The sequence below is a fragment of the Sapajus apella genome, unplaced genomic scaffold (genome assembly GCF_009761245.1).
Source record: "Sapajus apella isolate SASKATOON/1434 unplaced genomic scaffold, GSC_monkey_1.0 scaffold42, whole genome shotgun sequence".
Lineage (NCBI taxonomy): Eukaryota > Metazoa > Chordata > Mammalia > Primates > Cebidae > Sapajus > Sapajus apella.
In genome coordinates this window covers 16,232,437-16,255,782 of record NW_022436982.1, presented here as the reverse complement: position 1 = coordinate 16,255,782, position 23,346 = coordinate 16,232,437, and the positions used below count along the sequence as shown (strand labels likewise).

At 34.0% G+C, this 23,346-nt stretch overlaps 1 protein-coding gene and 1 pseudogene across 7 annotated transcripts in view; one reads left to right on the top strand and one right to left on the bottom strand.

The window, feature by feature from the left end:
• CNTLN (centlein) overlaps nt 1-23,346 on the top strand; it is a 337,157-nt gene that overhangs the window by 264,223 nt on the left and 49,588 nt on the right. For all 7 annotated transcript variants that reach the window (XM_032300118.1, XM_032300117.1, XM_032300115.1 and 4 more), the window contains one exon: nt 22,978-23,169. In XM_032300118.1, coding sequence (XP_032156009.1) covers nt 22,978-23,169 — 192 coding nt within the window. The remainder of the gene's footprint in view (nt 1-22,977; nt 23,170-23,346) is intronic.
• Nucleotides 13,066-14,420, bottom strand: LOC116566127 (annotated as a pseudogene).

Here is a 23,346-nt window from a genome sequence, read left to right as displayed (position 1 = left end):
AATCATACAATAAGTAAAATTAAAACTTTACTGACTATAATTAGATACAGGAGAAGAATTTCATTATTAGTTAACTGGATGAGGGAATTACTTAACTAGATGATAGAAGAATTTATTAAGAATATGACATAGAGACAAAGGAATGGAAAACAGAGAAGACATATGAGTTATGAATAAATAAAAAGGGTCTATCATTAATTAGGACTCCTGAATGATATGAGATAAATGGTGAAATTTTTTTTTTCAAGAAAAGTTAGAATGACAACTGACTTCTCAAAAGCAATAGTAGAAACCATAAGACAGTGGAACAGATTTTCAGTGTCTTGAAATAAAATGCATCAGTATAAATTCTATTCTCTTTTAAAATATTTTTTAAGAGGAGGATCAGGCCAAGTGCAGTGTCTCATATTTGTAATCCCAGCACTTTGGGAGGCCAAGGCAGGTGGATCACCTGAGGGTCAGGAGTTCGAGACCAGCCTGGCCAACATGTGAAACCCCGTCTCTACTAAAAATGCATAAAATTAGCTGGGCACAGTGACACATGCCTGTAATCCTAGCTACTTGGGAGGCTCAGACAGGAGAATTGCTTGAGCCTAGGAGGCAGAGGTTGCAGTGAGCTGAGATCATGCCCCTGCACTCCAGCCTGGGTGACAGAGCAAAACTCTGTCTCAAAAAAAAAAAAAAAATGATTATGATCAAAATAAAAATATTTGACCTCCAAATCTAACAGCATTATGCACTAAATTCCTCACTAAAGGAAGTTATTTTAGTCAAAAGTAAAAATGATCTGGGATATAACAAAACTGAAGAATAAAAAGCATGACAAATAGCTTGGCTTATAAAGTAGTTGGCTTGGGGATGACTGTCTTTAAGGTTAAGCTTTAAGTATGATGCTTACCCTACAGACTGGAGTGCAGTGACGTGATCATAGCTCACTGTAACCTCAAACTGCTGGGTGTGTCTTACCATGCCCAACTATTTAAAAAAATTTTTTGTAGAGATGGGATCTCACTTTGTTGCTCAGGCTTGTCTTGAACACCTGGCCTCAAGCAATCCTCTCACCTTGGCCTCCCAGTTTTGGGGTTATAGGCATCAACTACCATGCCCAGCTTGTTTTTAATTAAGAAAAATTGTTTAGTCAAATAATGTTTTGACATTTATGAAGATAATGAGGGTTTTTCCCCCCAGTTTACTCTGGTGATATAGTTAATTACATTAGTAGATTTTCTTATGGTTACTTTTTCTTATATTCTGGGGTAAACTCTACTTGATGATACTGTTCTCTTATTAGATTATATAACTGCAAGATCTGTAGCGATATTCCCTGTTTAATTTCTGATAAGAGGATTTGTGTCTTCTCTCTTTTTATTTTTCTTATTCTTGTTAGAGACAATTTTATTGATTTTTTTCAAGAGCCACCTTTTTGTTTTGTTGATTTTCTTTGTTTTTCTGTTGTCAGTTTTATTTATTTCTGCTCTTCTCTTTATTAGTTTCTTTTTTTTCTGCTTGCTTTGGGTTTATTTTGCTGTTTTTCTAACTGCTTGCTATAAGATCTTAGAATTCTCTTCTCTGATGTGACTATTTAGTGCTGTAAATTTCCCTTCCATCACTGCTTTAGCTGTATCCCATATTCTTTTAATATACTATATTTTACATTTCATTACATTCTTGCTTTTCAAATTTCCTATGAAACTTCCTCTTTGACTTGTGTATTATAATTTAAACATGTTTAATTTATGAGTGTTTGCAGATTTTCCTGTTGCTTTTTAAAAATCATATTGTAGTTTGATTCCATTATGATCAGAGGCTAGTCTATGTGTATTTCCAAATTTGTTGAGGTTGGTTTCATGGTCTGGATATGGCCTATCCTGGTGAATATTTCATGGGAACTTAAACAAAATCACAATTTCAGATGCTACTGAATAGAGTGTTCTGCAGTATTTGGTGGCAATGTAGTATCTTTAATTAAGGTATGTACATTTTTTTTAGGTGTAGTATTATAGCACACTTAATAGATTGTCTATGAAGTTTCTCTTCATTCCTGAAGCATATAGAATTTGCAGTCAACAGTTCTTTTAAAAAAAGTTGTTGTTGTTGTTGGTTTGAAAAACAGTTGTGCCACTTTTCTTTTGGTCTCCATAGTTTCATTTAAGAAATCTGTCATTCAAATTAGCATATCTATAGGTAATGCATTATTTCTGTCTGGCTACTTTCAATATTTTTTTTGTCTTTAAGTTATTAAAAGTTGGCTTTTAAAAGTAGTCTATTACTTAAATTTTGATTTCTTCAAAAACAAGTTATTAAGAATATCTTCTATATTGCAAAGATAATATATTGTCTGACTGTACGAGACGGGAGAAACTGTCTTTAATTAATTACTCTTGGCTTATTTCTGCCCCCCTTTGCCTCACTTCTGGAGCTTAGTGCCTAGAGTTCTGCTAGGAATATTCAGTGGTTATTTTTGTTGTTGTTTGTTTCTAAGAGATATTTTTGGAAAGAGAGGCACTCATTCTGGTCTCATCTGCTTTACGGTTTCTACAAAGCCCTTGCTGTTCTAATAATGCTTTCTGGACTTTTGTTATTTTTATGAATTTATTTTTATACTATGTTTTCATTCTAGTGGTGTAACTGCCCCTCCGAACATGGTACCTTTTAAACTTTTATTTTAAGATAATGTACTGTCACAATGGCTTTTAGGACTATAATTAAAAGATGGTAGGAGGAGCATTTTGAAATATGAAATGGGATTTGCCCTTAGAACATGAAAGGTAGTGAGAGTAGTCAAAGGGTGGCTCCTATTGTTTTTTTGATTTGTTTTGTTTGAGACGGAGTTGTGCTCTTGTTTCCCAGGCTGGAGGGCAATGTCATAATCTTGGCCTACTGAAACCTCTGCTCCCTAGGTTCAAGAGATTCTCCTGCCTCAGCCTCCTGAGTAGCTGGGATTCCAGGCATGCGCCAACACGTCCAGCTAATTTTTGTATTTTTAGTAGAGACAGGGTTTCACCATGTTGGCCAAGCTGGTATCGAACTCCTGACCTCAGGTGATCCACCCACCTCAGCCTCCTAAAGTGCTGGGATAACAGGCTTGAGCTTCCACACCTGGCTAGAGGCCACACTTCCCATCTGACTGTCAAAGTAACAAATGCCCTAGCTCTGGTCCACCCAGCTGCTGTTTCTAGATCTTTATGTTAGAATGTAGCTGTGCCTCTAAGCTAGGGGATATAAGAGAAACAAATAAATGTATTTCCTTATTCTTATCCAAATGGTGATCTAGCCTCCTTTTGTGATATTTATTTATCTTTTACATTATAAACAGTTTAAAAGCAAGAATATGTTTTACCTAACTTTGTATGTTCTATAGTGTCTGCAGCATAATTTGATAAAAATTACATATTTTCTCTATATTCATAAAAATGTTATAAACATATACTGCTGTTTACTTTATGACTAAACATCATTATCTTCTTTGATTTCTTGATGAATTATTGATTACCCAACCCTCTGAGTCAGATCCAGCTAAATTCTGCAATAGCACATTTTGTTTCAGAAACTTTTTGGCAATAGCAATCTTAAAGCAATTTCCTTTTTAGAATTTGAGTTTTCAAGTTTGCTTCATATGTTGTCCAATTACATTAACCAAATAATCTTAAATTAGTTTAATCAAGCCTCAAATAAAAGACTTTTGCCAAGTGTCAGAATTTGGAATTAAAAACAACAGAGCACAGCCCATTCAACAAATGCCTTGGGTTTCGAGTTAATCTAGCATTTAAACATTGAGCATAAAAACTACTAAGTCTGAAGAGACCTTTAGCAAACTCTTTAATACTCAAAGAGCCTTATTTCATGGATCTCCATTTAAAAAAATCATGTATTTAGCGTTATGTGATTGTTATTGTATCCAAACTTATATTTGTCCTTTGTTTATATTTATTTACAGAATTCTTATATGAAAGATTAAAGGTATTAAACTGTATAGGAGCCATTATTTTTTCCTGTCAGGAATTGCAGAATTTTAAATAGCCTCATTTCCATTTTTGTGATCTGTGTTCACACCTCTAGTAATAATGAACTAGAAAATGACTCTCTTTTTGCACCTTATTGCTAATCTCCAGAGTTTTCTTTTACCTTACCCCAATAGTTTGTGTAGTACACATTCCTTGTAGGGTATTCAGTTTATATATGTCAGATTCTCTAGGGCCATGGCTTTTGCCAGATGAAGCACTTTTGATTTTGAGGCTGATGAAACACAGTGCGGTTATTGATCTGTGCATGACATAGCCTGTCTCTCTCCTAGCAGAGTGTAGCAACATTTATCCAGGAATTTGTGAAATGTCACTCGGATCATGTTCACAAGGTAAACTGTGCAAAACCCAGGATCAGAGCTGAGAATCCATGTGGAATTGGACGTGACTGTCTTATTCCTATGTCCTATCTTCTAGGTGAAGCAAGTGATATTTGTTAACAGAATGTCTGTGTCCTCTGTTAGACTTTGTAGGAAACTATTATTACCACTTAGACCACTGTGTACTATAAAATTATATTTCTTATACTCTGTTTTAGATTCACTTTTTATCTTACCAAAGAAAATATTAATGTAAGAATATGTGATATGAATAGCATCAGTTAGAAATTTTTGTTTAAAATAAAGCAGTGTTATAATATATTGCACAGTTTTAAATTTCTAATAGTGTTCTCATTCTTTACATCAACATACTTTCAGGTAGGTATGTCTCATCCGTATCAGTATTTCGGGAAATGAAAAGTTATAGCATATTTGTCACTATTGAATTGATATAATATCTATGCATATATTTTAGAGTTTGGTTTTAAATGATTAGAATATTGTTAAGCACATGGATAGGTATGTTTGTCACAGTTTAGTTTAGTTTGATGTACCTAACACATGTAAAGCTCTATAATAATGGGATATTCAACAGTGAATTAAATATAATCCTTGTCCCCTATAATAACAGAGTTGAATATGTGTATAATATTAAAATGAAATTGTGAGATATAGACACGTATGTATATGTGTGTATGTGTATATAGACTATCGAATTTAAATGCATGTGGAGAGAGAGTGTCATTCATTGCTGTCATTCTTGATTAAGGCTTTTGAAGGAGTAGCATTTGGGCTTAACCTTAAGGTTTGGTATGATTCTGGAAGTTGTGTAAATTAGCAACGTCATTAGAAGAAAGGAAAGCTTCAAAAGACATCTAGCCGACATAGCAGTTTGTTGAGAATAGTGAATAATCTGGTTTGGCTATGATTTTCAACCCTGACCACTTATTATCCCCACCTGGGGAACTTTGAAAAATACTTATGCTGAGGCCTCACCCTAGACCAGTTAAATTTGAATATCTAAGAGTTAGGCCCTGTACCTTGGTAGTTTTTTAAAGCTCTCAGGTAATTCTGATGTAGAATAAGGACTGAGACTAAGGCTTGAGAGACTAGAGATTGAATGCAAGTAAGTAGATAAAAGATTGTTTAAATATCAAGGCAAAAGATGATTAGGAAGAGAACTAGGCAATATTAATAGAAATAAAGTTGTTTAAAAAGCAAGAAACTTTGCAGTGTTATAACACACAAAGTTTGATGACTAATTACATATGAGAAAGTAAAGAAAAAAGAGGTATTTAAGATATTTTCCAAGTTTTTAACAAAGTGAGTAGAAAATTGATGATAGAAGAACTATATTTGTGGCAATGTAATGTACTAAATATTGTGGTGAGAAAGTACTAAAAAAGTTGAATAAAATATAAGAAAGAGTCTCATAAATGTATACTAGAACTTTCAAAAAATAAAAAAGAAACCTAAATCCTTAGGATCCAGAAACAATAACAGCTTATTGTTTGTAGCCAAGTAGTATTTTGTTAGTGAATTGAATATCAAGTAAGTAGTAGGATTTATGAGTTTAAAATTTAGGGGATAGGCCTGGGCTAGGCATATAAATTTTGCTGCCATGAGTGGGTAGGTGGCATTTAAAAATGAAGCTGAATGAAATTACCAAGGGAATGGAGATAGGTAGAAAAGAGATAAGGTCCCAGCTTTGAGTTCTAGGCCTTCCAACATTTAGAAGTTGGACAGATGAGAAAGGACCAGAAAGGAGAGACCAGTGAAAGGGAAAAACAAGGGAAAGGAGCATCTTAGAAGCCAAATGATAAAAGTATATCAAGAAGGGAATGATATACTTTATCATTCTCTATGCCAACTGCTGCTTATTAGAATGAGTTCATGGGAAGAATTGAGGAATGGGAAAAGAAAAAGGGGAATTGCAGGATATAATTAAATATGCATACATTTTAGAGTTATTTTGAGGAGGTTTGTTGGAAAAGGGAGCAGAGAGCCTCTAAAATGTAAATACCTAATAACTTAAGCTCAAAATAAACAATTCATGTATTGATAATATCAGTACTTTTACGTAATGCTGACAGAAGGTCATTAAAGATATACATTATTTGAACAGAGCAATAAAGAGTCTTTCTTTAAGTATTTATCAAAAATGTTCACATAATTAGGCCACAAAACAACATACCACAAATTTCAAAGGATTTGTTTCATATAAATAATATTGTCTAACACAAGTGAAGTACTTCAAAAGTTACTTAAAAATATCTGATGCAAATTTATAGAGGCATTTCTAAAAAACTAATGGGTCGAAGAAGAAAACAAAATGAAAATGAAAAATACTTCAGATTGAATGATAAATAATACACATTGAAACTTTTAGAATGCAGCTAAGGTGGTAGTCAGATGGAAATTTATATCCTTAAATACTTGTTGGAAGACCAGAAGAAGTCTAAACTCACAGAGCCAAACATTTTATTTAAGAATGAGAAATTGAATAAGTCCAGTGCTATACACTAAATGAATGTGTTCCCCCATAATTCATAACCCCCAATGTGATCATTTCAAAAGTGGAGACTTTGAGAGTTTATTAGGGTTACATTGGTTCGTGAGAGTGGGGCCCCCATGATGGGATTAATGCCCATATAAAAAGAAGAAGAAACAGGAGATCTCTCTCTGCTCTCTGCTATGTGAGGATAGATGAGAAGATGGCCATCTGCCAACTTGGAAGAATGACCTCACCAGACACCAGATCTACCAACACCTTGATTTTGGACTTCCCAGCATCTAGATTATGATAAATAAATGTTTGTTGTTTAAGCCACCCGGTCTATGATAACTTATTATAGCAGCCCAAACTAAGACACTCAAAGAAAATAAAAAGAAATATTAAAATAAGGGCAAAGTTGATATTATAGAAAGTAAAAATGCAGCAGACATGATCAACAAATCCACAAGCTGGATCACTAAGACTAATAAGTTGACAAACATTAGTGTTAATAAGGATGTAGAGAAATTGTAACCTTCATACAATGCTGGTGGGAATGTCAAATGTCACAGGTAGTTTTGGAAAATGGTTTGACAGATCCTTGCAAAGTGAAACATAGAGTTACCAAATAACCTACCATTTCCACTCTCAGATATACATGCAAGAGAACTGAAAACATAGGTTCACATAAAACCTTCTATATTCATTTATAGAAGCATTATTCATAGTAGCCCAAAAGGGGAAACAACATGTGGGTTCATCAACTGATGAATGGAGAAAAAATGTGGTGTATCCATATAATGGATTATCATTCATTAATAGAAATAAAATGCTGACACATGTTACAATATGGATGAACCTTGAAAGCATCTTGCCAAGTGGAAGAAGCTAATCATAAAAGACTATATACAGTGTGATTCCATTTATATGAAATATCCAGAAAAGGTGAAATCCATAGACAGAAAGTGGATTCAGTGATTGCTTAGAGCCAGGGTTGGGAAAGAGTTTCTGTAAAGGGGCAGGAGGTTCTTTAGAAGTACTCTACAGTTAGTCTGTGGTGATAATTGCACAATTCTGTAAATATGCTAAATGTCTTTAAGAAAGAAGTGTACACCTTAAAAAGATGAAACATGCCAACCAAGAATATTGTGTCTGACAAAACTGTCTTCCAAAATGAAAGTGAAATAGAATTTCCCAGACAAGCAAAAGCAGCGGACTTCATCATTACTAGACCTTTCTTAGAAAAAATACTAAACTGAGTTCTTTAAGTTGAAGCAAAAAGATACTAAACAGCAATACTTAAAAGCATGTGAAAGTGTAAGGGTCACTAGTAAAGGTAACCCAGGAGGCGGAGGTTGCGGTGAGCCGAGATCGCGCCATTGCACTCCAGCCTGGGCAACAAAAGCGAAACTCCGTCTCAAAAAAAAAAAAAAAAAAAAAAAAGAAAGAAAGAAAGAATAGTGTTGTATAATCGCTTTTTATTCTGGCATAGAAATTACAATAAAAAGTATAAAAATTATAACTAAAAATATGATAACGAATACCTAATATAAAAAGATGTAATTTATTTCACCAAATTACATGTGAGGGGAGAAGTGAAAGTGTGGATTCTGTATGTGATTGAAGTTACATTGCTAACAGCTTAAAAGATTGTGGTAAACAATATATTTTATGTAAGCTCCATGGTGATCACAAAGAAAGTACTTATAGAAGATACACAAAAAGAAAATGAGAAAGGAATCAAAGCATGTCACTGCAAAAAAAAAAAAAAATCAATGAAATAAAATGGAAGATAGTAACAGGAAAAGAGAGACATAAGAACTATAAGACAGAAAACAACAAAGTGGCAATAGGAAATTTCTTCACCGTCAATAATTAAATATAAATGGATTACATTCCCTGATCAAGAGATCGAGAGTTGCCAAGTGGCTTAAAAACAAAAACAATAACAAAACAAAACAGAATCCAGCTGTATCCTGTCTCCAGGAGACTTACTTTAGTTTTAACAATGCAGGCTTATAGTGAAGGGTTGGAAAACGATATCTCATACAAAGGGTAAGCAAAGGAGAGAAGGTGTGGCTATACCAATATCACATATTAAATTAAAAACTGTTAGACAAAGACATTCACCTGAAAGGTGGGCCTATTCACCAAGAAGATAAAGCAGTTATAAATATTTATGCACCAAACCTCAGAACTCCTGTATATATCGGAAACAAAATTTGACAGAGCTGAAGGGAGAAATAGGCAGCAACACAATAATATGAGATTTAAGTACTTAACTTTCAATAATGGATAGAACAAGATTAATATGGAAATGGAGGACTTGAACAAAACTATAGACCAATTGAACCTAACAGATCTGTAGAGAATACTCTACCCAACAAGAGCAGAATATATTTGCTTCTCAAGTGCACATGAAGTATTTTCCAGGATAGATTACATGTTATGCCAAAAACATATCTTAGATAAATTTAAGAAGATTGAAGTAGTACAAAGTATCTTTTCTGATCATAATGGTATGAAACTAAAGATCAACAGCCAAAGCACAACTCTAAAATCCACAAATGTGTAAAAATTAAAACACTCTTTATTTTTGAGACAGAGTCTTTCTCTGTCACACAGGCTGGAGTGCAGTGGCATGATCTCAGCGCACTGCAACCTCCACCTCCTGGGTTCAAGTGATTCTCCTGTCTCAGCCTCCTGAGTAGCTGGGATTACAGGTGTGAGCCACCACACACACCTAAACAAAACAGTTTTAAACAACCAATGGGTTAAAGAAGATGTCACAAAGAAAATTAGAAAATACTTGGAGACAAATGAAAATGAAAACATAACATACCTGGATTTATGGGCTGTAAGCATAAGCAGTGCTAAAAGTGAAATTTATGTACTGTACTGTACACTTGAAAATTTGTTAAGAAAGTAGCTCTCATTTGTTTTTTTACCACAATAAAAAATGTAAAAAAAGTTTTTGATAAATACCTGTTCATGATAAAAATTATCTTAGCAAACTAGTATTAACAGAGAACTTTCTTATTCTGTTAAAAAGTGTCTACCAAAAACCTGAAACATTTCTGTTTAAAGATGTTTACCAGAAACCTGAAATAGCTATCATACTTAATGATACAAGTTAGACGCATTCTTTTTGAAATCAGGAAGAAGACTTCTATACCTGCTATCATTGTTTGTCTTTGATGTTGTGCTTGAGTACCTAACCAGCACATTAATATAAGAGACAGAAGTGAAAGTTAAACGTATTAGAAATGAAGAAACAAAACCATCATTAGTTCGCATACACTATGCTTGTCTCCACAGAATCTCAAGAAAGATTACTATAATTAATAAGCGATTTCAGTAAGATTGCTGGATATAAAATCAATATATGCTAAGGTAATAGGACTCATATTCACCAGCAATCAAAGAATATGCAATTTACAAGAAAAATATTATTTAAATAATAGCAGGTATTCTGTGGTATCTAGGAAGGGAAGTCATATTACAATTTCAGGGATTTGTTAAAATGTGAAAAAGGAGTGCCTTTATCTCTTTGGGGAGTCTATATCTATATTCTAAAAGTATAAAGAAAGATAAGGGAAAAATAAACACCAAAGTTATTCAAGATAGTGATTATTTATGGTGGTCAGGAGAGATGTTCATAGCCTTCAACTGTATTGGTAATATATTGTCTTAGTTGACGGGTTAGTATGTGGGCATTAATTGTATTTTTCTTTATATACCTATGGTATATTGAAATATTTCCTTAAAAACGAAGAAGGAAATCTACTGATGTCATTAGCTCAGAGAAAGAGTGCTGGAAGTGGAACGAATCTTTGCGGCAAGATCATAAGTTAATGGGTAATGATCTGCTATATAGACAAAGAGGAGTCAGAGAAGAACCAAAAGAAGTGTACAGAAAATGTGGAGGAAAAATCGAGCACTTTAATAAAGAAACAAGGGAGAGAAAGTTTTTAACAAGAAAAAGAAGATTTGATCAACAATGTCAGATCCCGTAGAGGAACTCATAATAGAAAACTGAAAAGAGACTGTTGGACTTTACTAAAAAGGCTGTATTAACAAGACTCTCTTGATAACAAGTGATAGAAACAAACTTCAAATTAATATTTTTAAAACCCCACAAAATCAAAGGGTGAACTGTAGATCATAGACTTGGTAAAGGTACAGAAAATTGGAAACAGACACTTTAATGTTTTTAATGCTTCTATCTCACATCTCCTCATTCCAGACCAGACCAGCTTTCTCCATGCAGCCCTGGCCATGCGTACTGGCCATGTGGTAAGCCTACATTCTTGCAGTTCTGTCTCAGAGAAGAAAAGAACTACGCATTCTCATCTTCTAGTCTTCTTCTGACTTACAAAGTAGTTAAATTTCAGGAGCCACAGGAATACAAATACTTTGTATGTAATTTTGAGTTGGGATTTAGGTTTATTTCATTATATGTTTATTTTCACCTACATGAATAATTGACAGGAATTTCAGAGTCATACCAAGATACAGAGTAGTTTCTATTGGGCAGGTCTGATTTACACGTTACAGTACTTAAGTATTCTTTGCTGTTACCCACTTCAGTGCCAATCATTGTGGCACTCAGAAAGTGTCCCAACAAATTTCCAAAATACACTTCTGGATAGTATGCAGTCTTTGAGAATCACTGATTTAGGAGAAAAGTAGATCAACCAGCTTGATTAATAAAAATGAAATAACTCCCAGACTTACCCTATTACTAAATATCTGCATGAATCATTGTCCTTGATGTAGCATAATTGCCTGAGAGTCAGGTATTTATTTGACTTTATTTATTGAGTGATCTACTTTGTTAGGTCAAGCCTTTTTACTTGAAAGAATATGATAAACAGAAAACAATTCTGAATAGAAAATGGAACAATGGTGGCAGAAGTTCTTATGAGGAATTTTGTGTTAGAAAGAATAGCTTTTCAGTGAAATCTATGAAAAATACCTTGAATAACACAGTCTAGGTCGAAGCTTTGCAAATATCTTTTTTCTATATAAAACAAATTTCTACTCTATGCCATGAAAGACATTTTTTGGTAATTTTCACATATGCTAGTCCTTAGCTTTTTTAAAATCCCATTTTAAATGGTATCAGTAACTTTTTATTTTATAAAATCCATCTATTTAAAAAATGTTCGTTTTTCACTCTGTTGAATCTTATGAAATTTATACAGGGAAATGAGAAAAATATTATTGTTTCTCTTGAGAATTCTTGTAGTGTATGTTTATAAATGATCAACGTCATATGAATACTTAGTACTGCTGCTGTTAAATTTGTAATGAGTTGTAGGGTTTTGAAATTCCCTGACTGGCTTTCATCCAAGTACTTTATTTGCAAGGCTTAGATACAGTACAACCAATGAAAGACATACAGTTAACTATTGACCCTATCATGAAAATATTTCAGTTTCTAAGAATTATGATGTTACTCATATTTAGGATATATTTAATAAACATATATCTTTCACTAGCTTGAATGTAGGAATTTAGAGCCACAAATGACGATGTTTAGCCTTTGGTTCTATGGCCCCCAAAGTTGGTCACATTAATTTGGATTAATGTGATAATGTCTTCTCCCTAAGAACTGATTCAAGTGTAATTTAAATAATGTTTATATTCATGCTTTTCAGAGGCTTATTGAGAAATTCTTTATCTTATAAAATATAAATTTCAGAAATATATCATGGTCTGTTATAAATTTTTAGAAGTCAAAAATTATTCTAAGGAATATTGATGCCTCTCTTTTGAAGCCTACATAGGAATTAAGTATTATGAGCAATTTAATATATACATGGTTATTCATTTCCTCTGGCTAGTCCACAAAAGCCTTTTTGAGCAACAAAATACCTTAAAATAAGAAGTAATACTATTGTAAGAGCACACCGTGAGCACAGAAAAACAGTCAAATAAAAGTATTGAAATCTGATTTTTAGGAAAACCAAGTTTAATCAGAGACGAATGGAGCAATCTTCATGAGACTTCTGCAGGTATCTGCTAGTCTGTTTCTGATAATCATAACTGCAGTTGAAAATTTACGGCTTTTTTTTTTTTGTATGTATGTCTTTAAAGTTTATAAATGGGGCTTTTCACATAGACTGCAGTCAAAGAATCTCTCATCTGCATTTACTCTGAGAGAAATTGCATGGTGGGCGACTCACTGCTGCCAGGGTCCCAGAGCTTCTCCTGCTGGGGTGTCAGCTACAGGAACCTTACCGCAGCTCAAAACTAGTTGCTCTCACATATCCTGTTGCCTGTCTGCACTCCCATAGGAATGCAGTATTTAAGTTTCAACAAAGCCATTTTGCCAAACCTAAAGACAATCCTGGCGCCATAAAACCAGCAGATACCTTCAGCCTGCTCATGAATACACTTTGGGGCCCTTCCCATAGTTGAGGTTTCAGAAGTTTCCTGAGTTGAGAAAAAAGTGTTTGGAAAAGTTCTTCAAAACTGCCCTGGCCTGGCTTTAAACTTGTTGGGGTATACAGATGCAGGCCGCTGGCCCAGTTTACTTCTCCACCTAGATGGTTGCCTGCACTCTGCTCCAGTGCTGTGCATGCTGAATCTGTGGACACTTGTCCGTCCCCCAAGGTAAAACTATCAGCTGGACTCATGGCTTATCACCATGGGTGCCGACATCCCACCTCAGAGATGTGCTGAAAAAACTGAATCTGTTATGAATGGTTTATTCAACTGAAGTTCAAAATCTTCTTTGATGAAGATTAACTTTCAGCAAAGCACATTTTCTTGGTAAGATGGAAGAATTCTGAAATCAATGACCATGGCATGTGAAGGAGATGATTTAAGTGAATGTCTACTTTCCTTTCAAACAGCAAATGATGCTGCCCTTGAGTGGCAGCCACACACCTTTCCAACTGATGGTGTGGCTAGTTTTCCATATGGAAAAGCTACTTGGCTGATACTCTTCTGTTCATCTCCCAAAGTGAGCTGCAGGGGAACTGCTCAGTAACTTACATAAGTTTACAGATAAATTTCTTTTTAAGTTTCTGGGCCCTGGTTTGAAGAAGGACAGGCCATAGGAAGTTTCTTTTGTTCCATAGAAAAACTGAAAAGCCACCTTTTCTGCATGACCTAGAAGATTAGGGAGTTTGAAGCCAAGTACCATACTCCTTTCATTGTTTCCAACCATGGTATTTTAACTGCCCATTAATCTCCTTAATTCAGTTACTTCAAAGGTAGCATCTAACCCACTTGGAAATGCACTGTCACCTTGACATGTATCAATTAAAAAATCCACTTGTCTAAAAATTCCTCAATGAATAACTTTCTCATGAGCTTCATGAGATTTCCATATTACCTCATTGAGGTTTTTAGCCATAAAAGGATCTCCAGTTTTACAAATGATGATATTATCTTTATTTAGTCCATCTAAGCTCATCAAAATGAGCATGTTGAACAGCCAAATCTGTTTTTAAGAATTTCCTGTTTAGCTTCACTTTCAGCTTTAGCAAATTCAGTTTCATCTTCGGATGCTCCAAAACCAGATCCACTTGGTGGAAGAGGCTCTAAACTCTGTGTGTACAATGTCTCCATGCTTTCTTCTCTTGATGCCACCTCAGAGAGCTCCCCAGGCCTGACCAAGCCTCGGTTAGTGAGGGCAGAAGGCTGCCATTCCTTACTTAGATACAGATATGCTGTTAACATCATCATGAAACATCAAGTATTATTTTTCTTGACTTGACATGTTCATTTTAAGTCTTGGTTCTTTGAGTGGACATTCACGTAAAGCGTCTCTTAAATTGGGATGGATTCTTTTCTTCTTGCTGCTACTCAACTCCAGTAATAAAAAAAACATTAACAAAGGGGGTGGAGGAAGATATAATTAAAGTGGTGAATAGTATATAGGACATATGAGGTATAGATATTTCTATGTTGGATTAAACTGAGTTTAAGCAGGAGAAAGAGAGTAAAAAAGAGGAGTTTATTAGGACATTGTACAGTTTCTTTAGGATACCAAATAGCACTACCATCTTCTTTGTTTCCTATTGAGGAAAGGAATCGGAATGGATATGCATGGCAAACTCATAGTCATTAGTAAGCATGTCATGTGTAAGTCAAGTGTTTAGGAGGGTTGCAGCTGAATTCATAATATTACCATATAAACATTGAAAAATCATGTTGGTAATGATGTTGATGAATTATTCTGGATATACTTTTGGTTTCTGTCATCTGTCCTAATATTTAGTAGCTGGTATTTAGTTTTCAAGAACACTTTTCTTCTCCTGACTTCAGCAGAAGATTTGAAATAACAACAAACCAATGGTCAAACTCTTTTTTCTGTGAATAGACAAATATTTATTTTTCCCATGAATTCTTGAAAATCAATTATGTTAGTGAACTTTCTAAATTTCACATATGATGTGTTTTTACTATATATTATTTTCCCCATACTTATGGGAGCAGAAGGTTAAGTGATGTGGTTCAACAAATCCAATTAAAATACATTTGTTTAGTTATTCAGGTTATTTTGAAAGAAACTACCTTGCTAATATCATATAGGTTAAAATGTGCTATAAAGGCATATAATATTAAAACTATTTGTATAAATTAAAAGTACTTGTTAAATATTTTGAGTATTTTTGGTCTGCTTTCAGAATTAAAAGTATTAGTAAACTGTTTTGAATAATTTGACACTTGAAATAATAGTGTTGATTTTTGAGAAATAATATCTAAACATATTAACAAAATAATTATTTAATTGGACATTAGCTAGAACTTATAAAGTATAATGGCTCTGAATTAATTTAACTCCTTGTAAATGTTATTGAGAGTAGCGTATCTCTTACCCATATGCAGATATCCATATTTCTCTGATAGAATGTAATTTGAACACATCAAGGCAGATTGGCATTTTCAGTCTCATAAAAAACTGCTTTGTTAATTGCAAACCATATTTAGTATGACCTTACAACAAAGTAGTGCCTTAAGTGCCATGCTTTGTCTTTAATGTGCATACTGGAGCTGGGTTCGTCTGCACCAGACAACTACACTTCATGAAAAGAGTTTTTTTCTTGATAGGCAATTAGCAGTAATTAGGAAGATTCACCTCAATAAGATGTCAACATGAGATTGTTTAAAAAAGTTGAATGTCAGTGACTTAAAAAAGAAAGTTCTTCTGACACCTATGTATGGCATGTGAAACATGAAATGTTAATTTAACTTTTCTGCTTATTATTCATGCACAATATTATTTTGTCATTCAGACTCTGCACTGACAGAGTGTAAGGGTGTTAAAATAGTATTGCTGGAATAAAAAGAGGATTAATCTACCATTGGCCAATTAGCCAAAAGGTACTTAATGGTCTCTAAAGGCTACTGAAGTCTAACTACTAGGAAAAGCATTGGTGAAAAGTCCTCTATATTACCTTCATTTGCTTGACATTTTGTGAAGCATAGGTAGGCCTTTAGTAACTGCAGTTGTCAGAAAATAGTTTATAAATGAGTGATGCAGTAACTCAGTGGTTTTCTCATAAGAAATTTTGTTACATAAATAATTACATCTCTGTCTAAGATCATTTTTGGTTATTGGTTTTTAATTTTTAATTATTTCTTTTGGTGATCTCAAATATCATAACAAAATAAAATTAATATTTCAAATTTAAAAGTCTTGTTAGTATGAAGTTATTAATCTGAACTATTTATCTTTTTAAATGTCTTGTATGGAAAACATTTGTTAGTGACATATAAAATGATGGCATTGTCTTGATAACTCATACATTTTAATTGGCTGTGAATTTAATCCTATACCTGGACAACATACAGAATTTTATTTCTTTCAGTTTTATCCCCTATAAAGTATAATATTCTCAATAAAAGAACATTGATTCTATTCACAAGAGGGAGAATATCATAAAGATTATGGTGACTTTCTAGGGAGTTCTTGCCTATAGAATTTACATGTATCCTGTTCAATTAGAATTTTCTCTCCAGTTTCATATATTTACATTCTGGTAACAAAATTTATGTTCACCTCAATAATTTTTTAAATCATTTTTAAAAAACAATAATAAGATTTTAAAATTGCTGTTTCTACTTAATTATGAATCAGAATAATCAGATTGTGAGAATGTAAATGAACTTATTTCTGTATTCAACATTAAATAGTCCTAAGTCAGTCCTAAGCAGAATTAACATGAGAGATTTTGGAGAGATTATTGGAAACAGATCATTCTCATTTAATGATTGCTTTTCTGTACTTGGATTGTCAAGTCCTTTGGCTTTCAAAAGGAGAAAGAAAAAGTGGAGAGCACATTATTGTTATAGATGGAAACTAAGCCTTACTTTTTTTTCTGGTTACTGATTGACCTTTTTCAATATTCAGCATCTCAAAGTTGCTCCAGCATGGATTGCAAAGTGTTCTTTAACCACCAGCCATTTCCTCTGTGGGCCTCCCAGAAACCCTGATCCAGTGTCTCTGGCATTCAGCCTCACGTTTGGCTGGATTTTTAAATAATTTCTTTGTCTTTATGTTTCAGACTCCACTATCCCAACTAAGAATACTTCCAAATATTTTAAAGGGTTTGTTACTTTAAGTTTGTAATTTAGTGGTAAAAAAACATATGGGAAAGACTGAACTGTGTGTTTGAATGCTATAGGATGGATATTGTACAGAAAAAAAAAAAAAAACAAAAAAACATAGGTCGGAATCACTTTCATTTTAGAAGTGAAAAGCTATACCCCATCCTGTTCATTTCCCTTGGAACACTGCTTCTAAACTAGTTGGATACCCAAAAGCATTTTCTTTACATGTGCTACAACTAGCAACATGTTCGTCGAATAGGCAGATATTGAATATTTTATTCTTTAGAGACATCAAGATCAGAGAGTATCTAAAAATATATTGTTTGGGGAGTAATTAGGGAAATGGTTTTCTCAGCTTTTTTTCTAAGCCCTTTATTTCTCATTATTGGGCCTGAAGAATATTTTCCAAAGGCCTTGTTTTATTTTTTTCTGATATGCATTCCTGAACATTAAAATGTTTACTAAGTCTCCCTGATGGAGAAGAGATGCCTGATGTCCTCACACTGCCCCCAGTTTACTGACCAGTGATTTGGCAGCTACCTTCTCTTGAGTAAAAGTTGGAAAGCAGAGTAGTCATAGGTCTAAGCTAGAACGTTCAATGCTGTACTTAGCTTCTATGACACATTTTACAGAACAAATCAGGGTAACACAGGGAGGGAAACAGGCTCTAGCCAGCATTTACCAGACAAGAATTGAAGGTAGCAGCAGTTGCCTCAGCTTCCTGTTTTGTTTCTTCAGAGCACTTACTATAGTTTATTGTTACGTATTTCTGGATTATAGACCGGTAGCTACCTAAAGGCAAGGATTATTTATAACCTTTTTCTTATCATTGAAAACAGAGAACTAGTATAGTTCCAACTACATAGTATGTACAAAAAGAATAAATGATAGGTATTGAATCAGGTTCTGAATATAGGTATTCTATATCTAAATCTTTCAGCAAATGTCAAGTTGGGGCCAAGAATAAAAGCAGTTTGTGAATGAAATCCCATATAAGAAAACAAGGGAAAATAGGCCCGGGGAGACTAATTTACCCAATTGTGGGATTCTATAGTTACTGTTGAGGGCAGCAAACAAAAGCTTCTGGCCAGAGGCTTTTTGCTTGTCAGTTTAACTACAAAATGCAGATCTCATGCAGGTAATTTATATTACTAGCAAGGAAAATGAAACATACAAATAAACTGAAAAAGAATAAAAACGTTAAAAAGAAAATGGGGGTTAGGCATAGTGGCTCATGACTAGAATCCCAGCTTTTTGGGAGGCCAAGGTGGGAGGATTGCTTGCAGTTAGGAGTTCAAGACCAGGCTGGACAACACAGCAAGATCCCATATCTACAAAAAATTTAAAAATTAGCTGGGCATGGTGGTAACTGCCTGTAGTCCCTGCTACTTGGGAGGCTGAGGCAGGAGAATCCCTTAAGCTGAAGAGTTTGAGACTACAGTGGGCTATGATTGAGCCTCCACACTCCAGCCTGGGCAATAGAGCAAGACCTCATCTGAAAAGAAAATGTGACAATTTATAAAGCAATTGAATAAATAAAATGAATACAAAATTATGGATAAAGAAAACAACATTAATCCAGACAGAGTGGCGGTAACAGAACAAGAAGTAGGTTCTAGAAAGGGGCTGATTAAAAAAAAAATCAGAACCCATATTAATTTTCAGTGGTAATTGATAAATCACCACAAATTTAGCAGCTGAGAAACAACATATGCATTCATTACCTCACAGTGTCATTGGGTCAGGAGTCTGACACAGCCTAGTGGTGTGCTCTGCTCAGAATGTCATAATACAATCTGTGTGATAGCCAGGCTGCCTTTTTTTTTTTTTTTTTTTTTTTTTTTTTTTGCCCCCTGGAGCTTAGGCTTCTCTTCAGGGTCACATGTTTGTTGGAAAAATTCAGTTCCTTGTGGGTATAGGACTGAGGTTCATGGCTTGCTTGCTGTAAGCCAAGGATCATTCTCAATTCCTTGAGGCCTCCCTTAGGTCTTGTCTTGTAGCTCCTCTCATAACACAACAACTTACTTGGTTAAAGGCAGCAGGGGGATCTCCTTGACCTCAGAGAGCTCCTCTGGGCTTCTTTGAAAGGGCTCATCTGATTAGGTCAGGACCAGCCAAGAACAGCTTGCTTTTGATTAGCTCTCAGAAACTCGATTAAGGACCCTGACCCTAATGACATCTACAGAATTCTCTTTGTATATAACATAATGTAATCATGGGAATGATAGCCTATCATATTTCTGGGTCCCATCCAAGGGAGGGTATTGTACCAGTGCTTGGGTCATCTGAGAATTGTATCTACAACACGATGTTATACTGAAGAGTAAGTTTTTCAGTACATTTTTATTTCTTCTTACAGTCACGTAGAGTTGTTCTCTTTTCAGAAATCTATGCTTCCTCAATGTTAAATTTAAATAAATTATTAATAGATAGTGTCTACTTTAAAATTTTCATAGTGTTCTATTTTATAACCTTTGGTTAGACATAATTGACTACACATAAATCAATACAAATCTCAGTACTTATTGAAGTCAACTTTTAAATTGAAATAGATGTTTAGGAGACTGTGGACAGATTGTACTGCTGGGGATATAGAGTCAGAGGAGCATATCTGCCTTCAATACCTGTGTAGTGTAGGAGGGATCCTAGATTGATCCCAGTCAAGCAAGTAAGTATGACTTAAGACAAACTAAAGTTTCTGTCATGAGAGAAATTACCAGGTTATTATGCATGAAAATATTAAAGTTTTATTAATCTAGCTCCTCAGCCTTTCACACACTTCTCAGATGCTATATAGTAGCCTTTACCACAAGATAACAGTGCTGACAATAATGCTGCACGTTGAATGTCTACTACATGTGATCACAGATGTTTTAAGATTCTGTCCTCAAGATCACCTTTGTTAGGTAGACAAGCACCATCTCTTTTTAAATGAGGAAGCAAAGCCATGTGTTTGTGCAAGCTCACTCAGCTGCTAAGCAGTAGACCCAGAGAATTCAAATCCAGAAATTATGACTCTTACATGTGTGTTTTGTTATCACTTGTTCTTAACATAATGTGACTTAAGTGCTTGTAAATCTTTGCTTAGAGATGGAAAGGTAATAATGGAGAAATAGGAAATATGCTGCTAATAAACAAGAAAAATCACAATTTTAGGAGTAATCTTAATTTATTGGTAGATTTTATAGCACAGTCTCTTTCAAACAAGGTAACCCACAAAACTTGTCTTACAGCCTAGAGCAAATGTAGGCAAAAGAAAGTTATTTATACATATTTTTCTCATCTATAGCTTTCTCAAGTATGAAGTAGAGTTTTTAAACTGAGAGACATTAGTAATAGAGCTCCAGTTATTTGTCCAAAATGCTAAGGAGAACCAAAGTGTTCCAAACTGATGGAATGTATGATTTGCATATTTCCTCTATTTCAACAGATGCTGCGTAGCATTTCTATGTATATGTAACTAACACTGGAAATAGGTTTTCAAGATTGTAGATTTTAAATATTGTTTAATCAAAACATTATTTATATTTTAATAAAGTACAAGTCATTTAGTTTACTGCCTCCATAATTCCAGTATTTCTTCATGTAATACATTTTTATATTGTTAAATTGAAGTTGAAAGTTACATATGCATGTCTTTTAGAATAATATATTTATTGACTTTGTCTTTCCTAAGTGGAGACACATTTATAGTGTCAGGATCTGCCAGGTGGAAGAATAGACAGAAATTTGGTGGCATACAAGTATAACAAATGAGAGAATCCACCTAAGCTGTTCCAGTAAGAAGAAAAGAACAAAGACAGCTTCATGACGGAGGAAACACTAAGCTACCCTTTAAAGATGAGACCCATTTCAGCAGAAAGAAACACTATGTGTAGAGTCATCAGTGTAAAAATGGCAGGCAGATTTGGGGAATGGCAGGCAAGTTTGGCTTCATGTGATGCCTGACTGAAACACAAATTGAAGCTTAATCTTAGCCTTATTATCCACGAACATATGGGCTTTATTCTATTGGAATGAAGAACCCATGAAGGGCTTTGATTAAGGGAATAATAGGTCAGTGTTGTATAAAGGGTGGTATGAAGATAGGGCAAGAATGACGGGAGAGAGAGAGTTGATGTAATAGTCTTAATGAAATAATGAGGGTTTACATTAAGAGAGTGACTGTAAGGAGTGAAAATGAGAAACACTATGTAATTTGTAGAACTTGAATATTGATTGGACATAGAGAATAAATAAACAGAGAGGAAGGTGGATTCAAGCTTGAATATTAAACGGGAAGATTTCCAGGTTTAAGAAATTAAGGTTTACTTTTAGATATTAATTATTAGGTACTTTTCAGACAATGAACAAATTTCATTGAAAAAATTTCATAAACAGTTTCCTGAAAATCTATAGATTATAAGCTAAAATATAGCCAAATAAATTTTTTTTTACCACAGCATACTTTTTATGTTGCCAAAACATAGTTTAATCTCAAGTATATCAAGTTCTAGCTTTGAATCCATGATCTGAAATATTTCTATTTAACAATATGCACATACATATATAAATACATATATAAGTATGGTATAGTTTCTAGAAGTTGTGTTTTAAATATAGTGTTAATAAGTAACACGTTTCATGTTTATCTTACTGTACACTTTAGCTACATCTTTTGCTATTTCTAATTGGAATTCTTAACAAAGATTTTTTTCCCCCTCTGAGAGATTTCAGTATCATTTTGTCTAATTGTACCTTATGTTAAGCTACCACATTATAAGCTGCTTTGGAATAATAACATAGTAATGCAGGTACCCTCTTAAGCAGCTCTGAGTTGTTATGCTGTTATAATAGTTTGGTGACATTCTGCTGACTATAGATTGGTGAACGAGAAAGGCTAACATTAAGCTGATTTCTTTTACACTCCTTCATAAAAACATTACTATTATGTCATTTAGCAAAATGTTCATGTTAATAAAATTCAAAATGTAAGGAATTCAGTGCAATTCTACCTCAACATTAGAAATAGGACTTTTCAACAATCAATCAAGTGCATAAAACTGAGAGAGTTTGTTTGCGCACTATTTATTTGAACTAAATCTCTAACAAGCCTCGTCTGCTAATTGGACTTAACATTTATATTGCTAAATAAGAAGCATTTTGGCTGCTATATAGGGTAGTAAGACCTACCCAGTGGAATAAACAGCTAACATCTGTTACCCTGTCCTGCTCCAGCTTGGCTTTTCCCAGTTAAGTACTACATCAGCCCTGAAGTCAAGGTTATCAAATATGTGAATCTCTGGCTCACCCATGTATGTGTGAAGGTAAAGAAATAGTGCCTCATCAGTTAGGACCAGCCAACCAAAAGATATTGAGTACATCTGGTTCATTTTGTTTTAACTTTGCAAGCCATGCTACTATAAGCAAAATCTAATAGAGGTTAAGATTTTTGTAAAGTTTATATAATAACTATGATTAATTTCAGTTCTTTTTAGTATTTTCCTAGCTGTAGAATTTTATGCTGATAACTGTTAGATTAAACATAGTTACTTTTATATTTATATTTATTTTCTTTTTTGAATAACAGAAGCTAAATTTGGATTTGGCTGGGCTTCGGAAAGAAAAAGAAGATTTACTAAAGAAATTGGAGTCCTCATCTGAAATCACAAGTTTGGCAGAAGAAATTTCCCAAGTAACAGTTCCACGGATACAAGTTACATCACTTGGTCCTTCAAGGAGCATGGATTTGGAAATGAAGCAATTGCAGTGTAAACTAAAGGTGATTATAAAGTTTACTAAACATGAAAACATGTTATGCTACTGAATCCTGCCAGACATATTTATATTAACACTAATTTATTCTAATAAAGGTAAATTATGATATAGATAATCCAAAAATTATTAATATTACCTTCATCATTAATTTTTAGCCTGGTAGATTCTTATCTGGTAATGA